Consider the following 13,397-nt stretch of genomic DNA (forward strand, 5'->3'; position numbering starts at 1 on the left):
AGTTTGCTGAACACTGTTCACAGTAGCAAAGACATGGAATCAACCCAAATACCCATCAATGATAGACTGGATAAAGAAAATGTGGTACATATACACCATGGAATAGTATGAATCCATAAAAAGGAATGACATCATGTCCTTTGCAGGGACTTGGATGGAGCTGGAAGATAGGAAATTTTAAGAGAAAGAAGAGAGATTTTTTTTGGTTCAGGAAATTCTGTTAAGGCCTAAACACTGAATTTGTCTGAGAGCTTCCTGGCAGCCATGGTGAAAAGAGAAAAAAAAATAGGTTATGAAGTTATCCTTATTTTATAATAGAAAAAAATGCATGTCATGAAGGAAATAAATGGTTTTCTACCCCAAAAGTATAGAGTTATTTTATCACATGGATGTTGTATTTTGAACTTTGAGGAAATAGTAGAAATATTATACTTAATGCATGAAACAGAAATGTTGCTCATTCAGCTGCTTTTCTCATTTACCATTAATAAATGCTGGGGAAAGCATTAATTTATAGTTCATATAAAAAAAAAAACATTCTGAAACAGTTTTTAGTACTCTGCTGGAAATAACACTCCAAAGCCTTTGGAAGGGTACTTACTTCTTGGAGAATCTGGAGCAAGTTTAATGGCATTTGCTTAAGAAGAGCATTTTCACACGCCCTGAGGGGCAGAGCCTGTTTTAGGGATGCTGCCTGCTGTGTCTGGAATGGACTGTCCTCAGGAGCCATCACAATAGCCACCTTTCCCTGCAGGAGGAAGAAAGATCAGAGCACTGAGTATGGGCATCTGTGTCCGAAAGCACCCCATGATCTGATTATTGTGCTTTCAGGGGTCTAATCAGTCAGCCCACTTTCAAGCATACATTCACAGAGGTTTGAACAATTAAGGTCTTCATTAAAAAAAAAAAAAGGATTCTCTGAGGCTGGAAGTTTGCAATGTTCAACATGGAAAAGGCATAAATCACGAGGGTGGGTTTGAGTTTTGGGAAGATTCACTCTTTGGGACTATTTCCACTCAAGTTTTCTTGTATCTCAGAGGGTCGCATGGAAAGGACCTTGCAGTCACTAAGCTCAATCCTTCTTTCCACGATAGTGTGGACTGCAGGGCATCCTGGCCAAGTGACATCCTACCGCTCTCAGGACACCTGTAATGAGGGTGAACTCATGAGCCAGGCAAACAGGAGGCGCTTAGTGAATATTCAGCAAACGAGCTTCAGTGAGGGAAGCTCCAAGCCATGGTTGAATGTATATGATATCATGCAATTATTACAATAGCCATTGGAGGCAGGAATGATAACAAAAGATGAACAGGGGCATACCTGCCCAATGCTATAGATGGATTTGAACTCTGGGTGTGCTCTGCCTTGCACTGGAGACAGTCAAGACACCCCCGTTCTCAGCTTTTCTCAGCTGGCTGGGCAAATCATGGCACCTCTCTGCAAATCTGTTTTCCCATTTTTAAACAAGGGCTTTGGACTCCATAGTTTCAAAGGCCCTTGCCAAGTTCTGCCCCCAGCTAAGGTATGTGGCTGGGAGGTGGGACCCATCCCTGTAGGGCCCAGCATTAGACACGATGGACACTCTAATCCCTGCTGAAAGTCCACGTGTGCTTCTGTTTGCAGGCTTCCAGACGTTCTCGGGTAAAGCAGATGTTTCCCGAGAGGTAGAGGAGGTCCTGGCTGAGAGCCGCATGCAGAGGAACATCTGTCTGGTGTCTGTGCTGGAGCTGCTGAGAGCTCACTACGTCTGCTGACAGGTGGTCACCATGATTGTCACCATGGCCTGCTACCAGCTCTGTGGCCTCAATGCAGTGAGTCCCGCGGCCCGGTGGGCATCCTCGAATGACTGGAGGGATCAGAGGGCGGGGAGGTTCAGGGCTTGGGGCCCGGATGCCCGGGTTCAAGTCTCAGCTCTGTCATCACCGCAAACTATGCTGTTAGGCAACCGTGTAAGTTGACTGATCCTCAGTTTCCTCATCTGTAAAATGGGATCGCATGATATGGAAAGACACAATCCGTGCAAAGTGTTCAGATCAGCTGCTGGCCACAGAGATATCCCATAATAAATGCTGGCACTAATTATCCCTAGACATGTCTAAAAGTCATAGTTCTTTAAAAAACGGGTATTAGGAAGTCAGAAGTGAGAGACAGTGAGATGATTTTAATAAAAGTACTCTTGGCTGGGTTGTCTTCAGCTCACAACTTTGGCTTGATAAAAACCTCCAGGCTTTAAGTAAGAAATGCTCTGGGGCTTGAGCTGCCATGGGCAGGGAAGTCTGAGGAGGTCTCTCCATGAGGTTCCCAGACGGTTGGATGTTCGCAGCAGTCTCCTTTTCCTTGAGGGCACTCGAAGGTGGAATTCCTGGTTGGAGACTTAGGGAGGCAGAGTCTGGATCTTTATTGTTATTGTTGCTTCGGACAAATGGAGTGGGTTGCCTCTAGGGGTGGCAAGCTCCCCATCTATGGAGGTGTGCAAACAGGCTGGCTGACCACTTGGTAGGGGAGTGTAGAGGAGATTCTTGCATAAAGCATCCAAACTGCCTCTGAGGTCACTCATGTCGCTTGAGAGGAGACTGGCTGAACCCAGAGGGAGGGAGAAGAGGCAGCCGCCAGCACCCTTCCGAAGAGCCCCAGGTAAGACAGCTTGCATTTATACTAAATAAGCATGAGCCCAGTACCCCCAAAGGTGGGAAGGGAGGGCGTTTGGGGGTGTCTAGGGAAGATGAGTGAAGGGGAGTCATTCCTGTCCAGAGAAGGAAAAACAGCAGCGTAGAAAGCTGCAACCACAGTGTTCCACCTCCTTTCCACAACTGTTGGTTCTATTTTCAGAAACACTAGGATGAAATGAGATCACCTTGCTTTTTGCTTTTACCTTTCTCCTTGGTCTGGTTAAAGTCAGCAGATTGAGCAGGCGTCTGGGTCACTGGCTCTACCTACATTAACCAAGTGATCCTGGGAGAGTCCTGCTGTCTCTTCCTGTCGACGAGACTGAGGTTGTGCCAGACAGTCTCAAGGAGGCACTCCCTGTTCTCGGAGAGTAGAGAGGGGAAATGAATCATTTCTTAAAGCTAACGCCTGAAGTCTTGAAGACTGAATATGGCACCTGTAGTGAATGAGGCATTTACATTGAGAACCATGACAGTTCTAAACAGAATTCACTTCTTCACAGGAACATCATTTTCCTATTTGCATCCCCTGTATAACTTCATAAATTCCGCTGTCGTGTACCTGCAAGGCGTGCTGCCTAAGCACGTGATGAAAAAAAAATCTCAGCTACTCCCAAAGCCAGCAGTCGTGAGGCCCCAGCCTCAGAGTGTTCTGCCCTCCTGTGTTGATGATCTTCAGTCTTTAAGTTGGGAATAATACTTGCAGCTGAGCGTGCTTTACCTGACCCAGAGCAGAGCTCTGGACCAAGAGTCAGAGGCCTGGCTTTCCATCTCAGTGGGACACAAACCTGCAGTGAGAAACCCGGGCCAGCTGCTCCCCTTCGCTTGGCCTCCACCCACTGGGTTGCAAACCTAATCAAGTGCACATACATGTAGCACTCAGAGTGGGCCAGGAACTGTCCCCATGGCGGCCCTGTGAGTTAGGCCCCACTGTTAGGCACAGAGACATTGAGATACTTTTCTAAGGTCAAACAGCAAGGAATAGTAGAAAAAGGACTTGAGCCCCAGCTATCTGGCCCCAAGGTCCCCCTCGGAGCACCCCCATGCATGTCACTCAGGCTGTGTCCCCAGGCCATCCCTAGGCGGCCACAGGGACAAGTCGTCTTCCATGTTACATACAGAGGGAACCCTGCTGTTTTGTGGCAAGTGCCAGCATCACAGCTGTACTGTGGTCCAGCTCTCCCCTGCACCTGCTGCCTTGTCATCCAAATTCACGGGACAAAGAGAGCTAATGTGGATCCAAAATTTTAGCTGCCTTGGAAGACTTGTTTTGTCTTCTTCATTTTCCCAGACATTATTTGGGGGACATGACCTGTCACTTGAGACATCCGTAAATACTGCCAGGCATCTCTGTGTTTGTCATCTTATTCCAGCCCCAAACAGTCCCACAGGGTAGGTGGTATCGCCCCCATTTTCCAGACGAAGAACTTGTGGCTCACAGAGGGTCAGGCCTTGCCCAAGGTCCCAGGGGTGGTGCCTGCACAGAAAAAGTCACACCTGCTGGTGCTGGGTGCACTCCCTGTACAGCCCACCCTGGCACTTTGTACCAAACATGCATTTCTCAGCCTCATAACTATGTACATTTTGAGCTGGAAAATTCATTGTCATAGGGGCTATGCTGTGTGGCTAGGCTATTCAGCAGCCTCCCTGACCTCTTCCCATTAGGTACCAGTAGCACCATCTGCCCTACCAGCTGTGACAACCAAAAATGACTCCGGACACTGCCAAACATCGCATGGGAGCAAATTGCCCCCAGCTGAGAACCTCTGTATCAAGCCAACATCACAGATGCTCAGTATATTTTTGCTAAGGAACCGATGAATGGTTTTCACATACTTTAGAAGTCACTCAAAAGTTGGCTGGGTGCAGTGGCTCACGCCTGTAATCCCAGCACTTTGGGAGGCTGAGGCAGGCAGATCACTTGAGGTCGGTAGTTCGAGACTATGCTGGCCAACATGGTGAAACCTACTAAATACAAAACTTCGCCAGGCATAGTGGCGGGCACCTGTAGACCCAGCTACTCTGGAGGCTGAGGCAGGAGAATCACTAGAACCTGGGAGGCAGAGGCTGCAGTGAGCCAAGATCACACCACTATACCCCAGCCTGGGCGACAGGCAAGACTTCATCACAAAAAAAAAAAAAAAAAGGAAAAAAGAAATTATTCAAAAGTTGGAATAAACAACATTTATTTATTTATTTCTAAATTCCTTTTTGGTGTTGGATTGTTGTTTTTTTTCCCTTGCCTCACACAATAAGCTTTCAAATTCCCTTCTCTAAAATTAGACCTGTCGCTTAAAGTGACTTATTTTAGGCAGCTGCCTTCCTTTCGAGCAGTTTGTCCTCGGCATGAAAACCAGGCTTCAGTGTAAGCATCAGTCTGTTGCCAATGTGAAGGAGGCTCCTGGCTTTAGGCCCACCCCCCTGTCCCCATTGCTGGGGTGGCCACAGCAGCTCCTACCCCTCCACTGTGCTCCCCTCACCTGGAGAGAGCTATTAGTGGGTCTCCATCCTTGAAGATGGAGGCTGCATCTTATCAACCCTGTGTCTCCAGCACCACAGCAGCCCATGCCACGTGGTGGGCACCTGAGTGTCTAGGGGAGAAAAGGAGGCGAGGGCAGGAGATAGGGAGTTCTTGGGCTAAAAATTGGATCAATATCAATTGTCAAGCCCAGTGTGGGGAAGCCTTCATTTTCTTGAACCTTCCTGAATCTTCCAGAATGCCCAGGGTCATGGCGGGGTTCTCTTATCTACTTGGGATGACCCTTCCTTCCTTGGGGTTCCTTCTTTCTTAAACACAGAAGCCAATCATAGTCACTTCCCTGGGCCTCAGTCTCCCATCATGAAAAATGGGGATGATAATACTCAGTTTACACAACTGATGTGAGGAATCTGTGGAATTATGTAAAATATCTCACAGGTGGCAACTGCTCAGCTTGCATGAATCTCCTCCCAACCTTGCTGTCATCAGCACGACTGTTTCTAGCATTGTTTTCTCCTCTCTCAATGTCATGCAGTTTCAAAATCTGCTGCTTCCTGACATGCAGTCTTGGTTGGGAAACAAGACACCCAAGTGTGTTAGAAATCGATGTAAAATAAGAGCAAAGAGGATCAGAGTGCCCACCGTGAATGAGCCCATATGGGCCTGGTGACATTGGTTCTGGGTGCTCACCAGCGGTGGACGGCTGCCTGGGTTTTTGCACTTGGTGGGATGCCCATGCATTACAGGGTTCCTGGTGTGTTCCTCTAACCACTTACTTGGGAAACTGTTGTGTACTCCTCCCTTCCTTGCCAGACTAAGAGGTCTTCTAGGGCAGACGAGGACCTGTGTTGTCTGCTGTCACCTTAGTGCCTAAGAGAGTCCCAGATTTCTTACCCTTTCTCTAAACAGTTGAGTAGAAGGGAGGGAAGGGAGGTGACTGGGAGGGACGAGGGGAAGGAAACATGAAACCTTAGATGTGTTTATAGAAAACTGTGGTACTTTCCCCCTCTTTTGGCCTGGAACCACATGAAGGTCCATCTGATTTGTTGAACCATCATTAGGAGTTCTGGAGCCTAAATCAAGTTTTGTACAAAATCTCAAATTACAATTTCAGAAGCAGTTATTAATAACTTTTGTTTTGAAAAGATTCTCCTGAAATCACTTCCTAGATCAAATTGGAAGAATCTAAAATGTTCTGTAATCATAATAGCGGAGACTATCTCACTGCAGCAATTGGCTGTGTCCTGATGGATAGGGAGAAAGCTGAGAGGAGATCCTCCATATGGCCACCCTAAACTGTGGTCAAGAGTGCCAGGCTTGGCATCATCTGCCTGCATGCAACTTGAAACACTGAACTGTTGAGGTATGGGAAGTTGTCATGATTGCCCCGTGCCTCAGTTTCCCCAGCTGTAAAGTGGTAGTGAAGATAGATGAAAGGATGCATTTAAAGTTCAGTGGCTGGGCATGGTGGCTCACACCTGTAATCCCAGCACTTTGGGAGGCTGGGGCAGGCAGATCACCTGAGGTCAGGAGTTCGAGACCAGCCTGACCAATATGGAGAAACCCCATCTCTGCTAAAAATAGAAAATTAGTTGGGCGTGGTGGCACGTGCCTATAATCCCAGATACTTGGGAGGCTGAGGCAGGAGAATCGCTTGAACCCAGGAGGCGGAGGTTGCAGTGAGCCGAGATCGCACCATTACGCTCCAGCCTGGGCAACAACAGCGAAACTCCATCTCAAACAAACAAACTAACAAACAAATAAATAAATAAATCAGTTCAGTGCGGGGTCAGCCGCATAGGTGGTGCTCCATAATCTTAGCTATTATGTTGTTGAAGGAGCCCCAGCCTGAGACCGCCAGGGAGGCGATGGCTGCAGCCCACATCCTCTGACTTCCCAGCTGTGTAGCCCTGGGTGAGACACTTCACCCCTCTGAGCCTCAATCACTCATGTCAGAGTTCAAAGGAGAGCAGGCCAGAAAGGTGGTATCACTAGGCTAAGGGCTGGGTCAGTGTGAGGTTAGATTTTTATCTGTAAGATGAGAAGCGTCTGAGACTGGGTGATCCAACACTCTTCGAAAAGCTTTTAAAAGCAAGCATTTTCTGGCCACTCTTAAAATTTGAGTCCTTACTTTGTATCCTTCTGGATACAAAGGGGGCTCTGGGGCAGGATGCACGCCTAAGTTTCTTGAGTGTTTTCTTATTTTACAGCGACCTCAAACTGTCCAATCAAATAAGCGTCAGTGTGATCAGAGGTAAAGCTGAAGGCAGTCACCTTCCCACTCTATCAGCTGATGCAAGGGGAGGGCAGTGGCTTCGTGGCACAAACAGAATAAGACTGGTAGTGTGTGTGACGTTCAGGCCTGTCCTGGGGGGGACAGGGCCAGCCTGGCAAGACCCCTGCAGCCCCTGGGCTTGGGGAGAGGATTTGTGGGCTGATTTCTGCCTTTTGATGCATGAACGGTTGTAAAAATAAATATGGCTTTTATTGCTGTTTTTATAACTGTCCCTTACTGAACTTAGAATTTTATGCGAATGACTCTCTCCACTAACCTGCAAAGGGACATCTATAGCAGTGTCTCTATGGGGAGAATTGAAACCAGGGGGTGAGAGGAGCCGGAAGGAGGTGCTGGCCGCAACATAAGAGGACTCACATTAAGTGGGATCTGGGGCTGGAAACCTCAGGAACATGAGCTGGTCGGGCCACGGGGATGAGAACCACGGCTATGAATAACACAAACGTCAGACACCTTCACATGGGTGACAGCGTGGCAGCCTGAAGGCATTAAGAGGGCCCCTAGAGAACGCTGGCCGTTGAAAATCAGTGAATTTGGCTGATGACTGAGAAAGGCTCTTACACTTCTGGAATCCAACGCTGAAGGTGCACTGGGGATCACAGTTACCCTCTAAAGGGGAGTCGATTGTATAAACATATTCAATGGACACTGGGTTTTCAGGATAATGTTAGCTTCTGTTATAGCCCTGAGAACTGTAGGAATTGGTGGATTTATTAGACGCTACCTCCGTACACCATGGATGTGACACCAAAGGTTCAGGCTTTAAGCACCCCATTTACTTTTGCCTAGAACAAGGTGATACTGACAAAGAGTATGGGTTTAACCTGTGCTTTCTGGAGTCTAATGCTCACTCAAATGAGAGACAGGTGCAGAACAGGAAGGTTCTTGTTTACACGAATATTAAAACCTGTTTTTGCCAATAGATGTATGCCTGCCTGCAAACTCGAAGAAATGGGTGTCATAGTTTTCACTGGCATCTCTCGGTTTGCCCATAACTTTATGGAGGTTTACTTTCTTCACAAAATTTAACCATCTGTAGATATAAGTAGGTCCTAAATATTCCCCCCAATGCATGAATAATTTTTGCTAAAAACATCTGGTAATAAGACAGTTCCTTTTAAAAAAAGGAAACTTCCTGGAAGCTCCACCAACATTACTGTTTCTATCTCACTGCCACACTTGGCTGCAAGAAAACTGGGAAGTGCAGTCTTTTAGCTGGGAACTCCCAGTAGTCCAGGAGTTCTTTTAGTAATGAAGAAAGGGAAAAGGTGGGATGAAGGTGAAAAATGAGCATCCATGCCACTCCACCTCGGGACTCTGAGTTTATTGTAAAGACCACCTTATGCCCAAATTTGATTTAGAAAATAGATTAAGTACTTCCACTGACCATTCTCTCTCCTCATTCTTTCCTGCATTACAGATTTGGTTCTATACCAACAGCATCTTTGGAAAAGCTGGGATCCCTCCAGCAAAGATCCCATATGTCACCTTGAGTACAGGGGGCATCGAGACTTTGGCTGCCGTCTTCTCTGTAAGTCAACTGAGTGTTACTCCTGAGAATGCCACAGGGGGTTACACAGCACAGTAGGAATGTTCGTAAGGTCCTTTAAGGCAGGGGGTTTCCCCATCAGAATTCATCAATTAGGACAGTGGTTTTCTATCACTCAGCAGACTCTTGGTTTTAAAGAAATAGCTGGGATGGGGAGAACCCAGACATCATTTGTGTCCAGGCTATTGATCTGAAACCTCAAAGTGAATACTGAAGAGTGACAATTCTCACCCAGTTCCTGACACCTCACAGGACAGGCAACACTGCATGTGGGAACCCCAGGCAACAAACAGGCATCCCTTTAAAGGAGCACGTCCTTTGTCATGCCAAAGGGGGCTGGATTTTAGGAGTTCATCATGCAGTTCTTCACTGACATTTTACCCATCTAGAGGATATTTCCTTTCTATATTTTGCTTCCCTGTCATCTTCCTTTTAATAAATAACTCCATCCTTTGAATTCTCACCTAGTCACAAATGATGAAATATGAATGAATAAAATATGTGAAAGAGGGCCATATTGTCCCCAGGAGTTCGGATCAGAGAATTGATGTGAGTCTTCAATCTCTTGCCATGACATTTAAAATATTTCAAAACCATTAGCAGTCATCTCATTACCCCAGACATGTGGGAGTTTGAAAGGCAAAGGGGAAAGGACATTCCAGTCTACCAGTATAATAGAGAGGAAGACCTTAATAATAAGCCAATATGTTCAAAAGAAGGCATAGAGCTCATCACTGTTTCTCAACCTCCGATATGCAAAACAAACATTTGGTGGAGGGAAAAGTTGGGTGGCTTCAGAACCTAGAAGAAATTTCCAGATCTTGGAATCAGATCAAACTGGATTTGAATCCTGGCTCTGGCACTTCTTGGCTGTGTAGCATTGAGCAGTGCACTCAACATCTCTGAGCTTCAGTTGCCCTCTTTATGAGATGTTTGTGTCTCTTCTTTCTTGTAGGTATGTCTGTGCCTCATATTTTAGGCACCCTCTCCTTCCAAATGGAAAGAGAGGGCTAAAATTAGAGAGTTGTGTTCTCTGACCTTGATGAAGTAGTTTATTTTCACTCTTGCTCACTGATTTACACTGACAAGATTGATGCCCATGCAAACAGGCAGAGGCTTGCAATTGTCTTTCTGACTTGTTGATGACAGGACACTTCATTTTGCACCTCGCGCTTAACGGGTCCTTCTAAAAGATGCTTTTAAAATAGATATCGTTAAAATGTAGAGGAATGATGTTTTGTCTCTTTCCCTTTCCACTTCACGGCCTTTTTGTTAGAGGAAGACATTTCGACGTTTCACTTTCTGGAAGTTTCACAAGATTCATTCTCATTATTCTCAAGTTATAGACTGCATCTAGTTTTCTTTATTAATTTTACTTTGAGCCATGGAAAAACACAGTCAGTCTGAGATGAAAATTATGGGGAAAGTACGGGAGATTTTTCATTTTGTTTTTTGTAAAGTATTTTATTGGTATTGTAAAGAAATCAATACCAGTTCATTAGGGCAAATTTGTAAAATTCAGAAAAATAGAGAGGAACAAAGAAGAAACTACCTACAATCATACTACCCAAGGAAGTTTGGTAAATTCTTCCCTTGTCTTTCTGTGCATAGATGTATATTTCTTACATAGTAGCACAGTAATCCTGTGCTCTAATCTGCTTTTGTTGACGTAATCTTATGTCAGAATGATTCTCCATTTTCTTATTTATTAAGTATTTTTTGTTGAAGTGTATCATAGATGCAGAAAATTATGCAGATCGTCAGCCTCCCTGAATTAACACTAGTGTTGAAAGATTTATCCTTCTCCAGTAATTTTCTATATGATCATTTCCTTAACCGTTGTCTGCGGGTGGGGTTGTTGAATGTCTCTGCCCAGAACCTGATGGTAGTGCCATGCTTTCTGGGTTCCAGTCCCAGCTCTGTGTCTTTTCATTAGCTGTGTGACCCCCATGTAAGTTATTCAGCAGCTCTGTGACTCAGTTTCCCCACTTCTAAAGGCCATCATCCCTGCCTCATAGAGATGGGCTGAGGATTGTACCAATGAATGTATATTAAGTGATTCCAGCAGTGGCTGGCAAATGGTATGCATTCAGTAAGTGGTAACTATTCTTGTCCTATTTAGGTAGAGTTCCATAATTTGTGATTTTAAATAAGGCCACGATGGACATCCTTGTAGACAGCAGGATTTTACAGGGACTCTTGCTATCTTTTGACAGTTAAGGAAACCAAGACCCAAAGGAGTGACTTACTGTGGGTCACACAGTCAGCTGGCTCAGAACCCGAGGGAGTGGGGAAAGAGATCATCGTAGGGCTCCTACTGCCCCCAGTGAGACCCCAAAGGGTTCTACACGGGACCTCATGAATGCTCACGTCATGCCTGAAAGTCCAATGATTGCCCTTGTTTGAAAGAGGAGCACATGAGGAAGTGGCTACACTTCTTCCCTTGGTCCAAGAAGACTTCACAGGAAGCCATTCTTATTCATTCCAGACTCCAGAAGCCACTCCTTCTTGTCCCCATGCTCTGGCAGGCAGATCATCTGCCTTAAAAGCTGACAATATTGGGCAAAGTATTCCTTGGAAATACGAACCCCAGAAAGGAGAGTAAATGACTTCACAGTCCTGAAAGGGAAGGAGGAGTCCTTTCTAAAATCAGGACTCAGAATCGCATCCTCTGGAGAGCGCTCCTGCCGCTGCCTTTAAGTGTGGACCTGGTGGATCTCAGTCCTCTGGACCATGGCCAGTTGGTACCCTGCCATTTAGCAAGCTCTTGCCAGATCCTCCTGTGGTCAGACTGTTGACCCTGTGCTGGGCTTACAGAGGGCCTTTGCCATGGTGCCTGCCTGTGGGATCTCACAGTCCAATGGAGGAGGTTGACTATGACCCAAGGATAAATGATGTTTTGCTGTTGTAGAGGTGCAGGAACCTCTGTGTGGGAGGTTCCTCTGAGCAGGAAGTGATGCTTGGTGGATTCTTTCATGCAGGCATGCATTCATCCATTCCACAGACACCTAAGGTACACTCATACTGTGCCAGCTGTCACAGGTGAAGTTACCATGATCTAGATAGGAAAGCAAACCTGGAAACAATTACCACATGCAACACGGAGACAAGCTTCCCTCTCAACTAAGGCATTCTGGGAGGGATTCCTGGAGACGGGGACCAGGAACCTGAGAGCTGAAGGGCCAGCAGAAGTTAGGTGAACTGAAGTGCATTGGATAGTCTGTCCCCCTTTCATCTTCTCAAAGAGCTGGAGATGCAAGGACAGATGCAGAATAGTCCATTGGAAACAGTCCTTAAAATGGTAGCATTGACCCCAATTCCTGGAAAGGCATGAGACTAAATTCAGCATGAGGCTGAGAGTGTGGAATAGAAAAACGTTCTGCGGAGAAAGAGCTTTGGCTTTAGGATGAGGCTACTCTGAATTCAAATCCTGATCACTCATTTACCAGCTGAGTGGTCTTGGGAACATTGCCCAACGCCTCTGAATTTATTTGCTCGTCTGTAAAATGAACATAACCATTCCCACCTGTGGTGGGCAAAATAATGGCTCCCCAAGATGTCCACACCATGATTCCCAGAAGCTGGGAATATATTACCTTACATGGCACAAAGGAATGTTGCAGGTGGGACAATCTTGAGACAGGGAGTGAACCCTGGATTACCAGGTGAGCCCAGTATTATCCAGGGTCCTTGTAAGTGAAAGGGGGAGGCAGGAGAGTCAGAGTCAGAGAAGGAGATGTGATGGTGGAAGCAGAGGCAGGAGTAATGCCATTGCCAGCTTTGAAGGTGAGGAAGAAGTCACAAGCCCAGGAATGCAGATGTTCTCTAGAAGCTGCAGCAGGCCAGATTCTGCCCTGGAGCCTCCAGCCTGCAGACACCATCGTGTTTGCACTACAAGATCTATTCTAGACTTCTGATTTCCAAAACTGTAATACCAAAACCACTATTGTTCTGTCTTACAAAGAGACTCAGAAAGTAAAAATAAAAGTGAGAACTCCCACTAATTAATGAAAATTCTCAAATGAGGGATAAGGAAGGAGACCACTACTACTCCTGCTACAATAAGATAATCCACCTGGCTTGTTTTCAGCCGCTGAGTCTGTGGTAACTCACTACAGCAGCAATGGGAAACTAATACAGCATCCAACAGAATTATGGAAACAAAATCCAAGGAGTGTGAAAGCCACTCCCCTGTTCCTCACAGAGCGCCAATATAAGGTAAATTCCATGCCCTTTCCAAAGTTTGTATATATATAAAAATGTCATATTTATATAGGTTATATATTATAATATCATATATTATACATAATATAATGTTTATATATTTATTTGAAAACAATGAAATAAAATATGTAGATATACTTTATATATCATATATAAACATATTTTTATATATGATATATAAAA

General features: G+C 45.7%; 1 protein-coding gene across 1 annotated transcript in view; it reads left to right on the plus strand.

The window, feature by feature from the left end:
- The window catches only part of SLC2A9 (solute carrier family 2 member 9), a 183,988-nt gene that overhangs the window by 93,469 nt on the left and 77,122 nt on the right, over positions 1–13,397 (plus strand). The window contains 2 exon segments of the mRNA XM_017871794.1: positions 1,624–1,811; positions 8,862–8,972. Of these exon segments, the coding sequence (XP_017727283.1) occupies positions 1,624–1,811; positions 8,862–8,972 (299 nt within the window).

This window comes from Rhinopithecus bieti, unplaced genomic scaffold (assembly GCF_001698545.2).
Source record: "Rhinopithecus bieti isolate Rb0 unplaced genomic scaffold, ASM169854v2 scaffold_865, whole genome shotgun sequence".
NCBI lineage: Eukaryota > Metazoa > Chordata > Mammalia > Primates > Cercopithecidae > Rhinopithecus > Rhinopithecus bieti.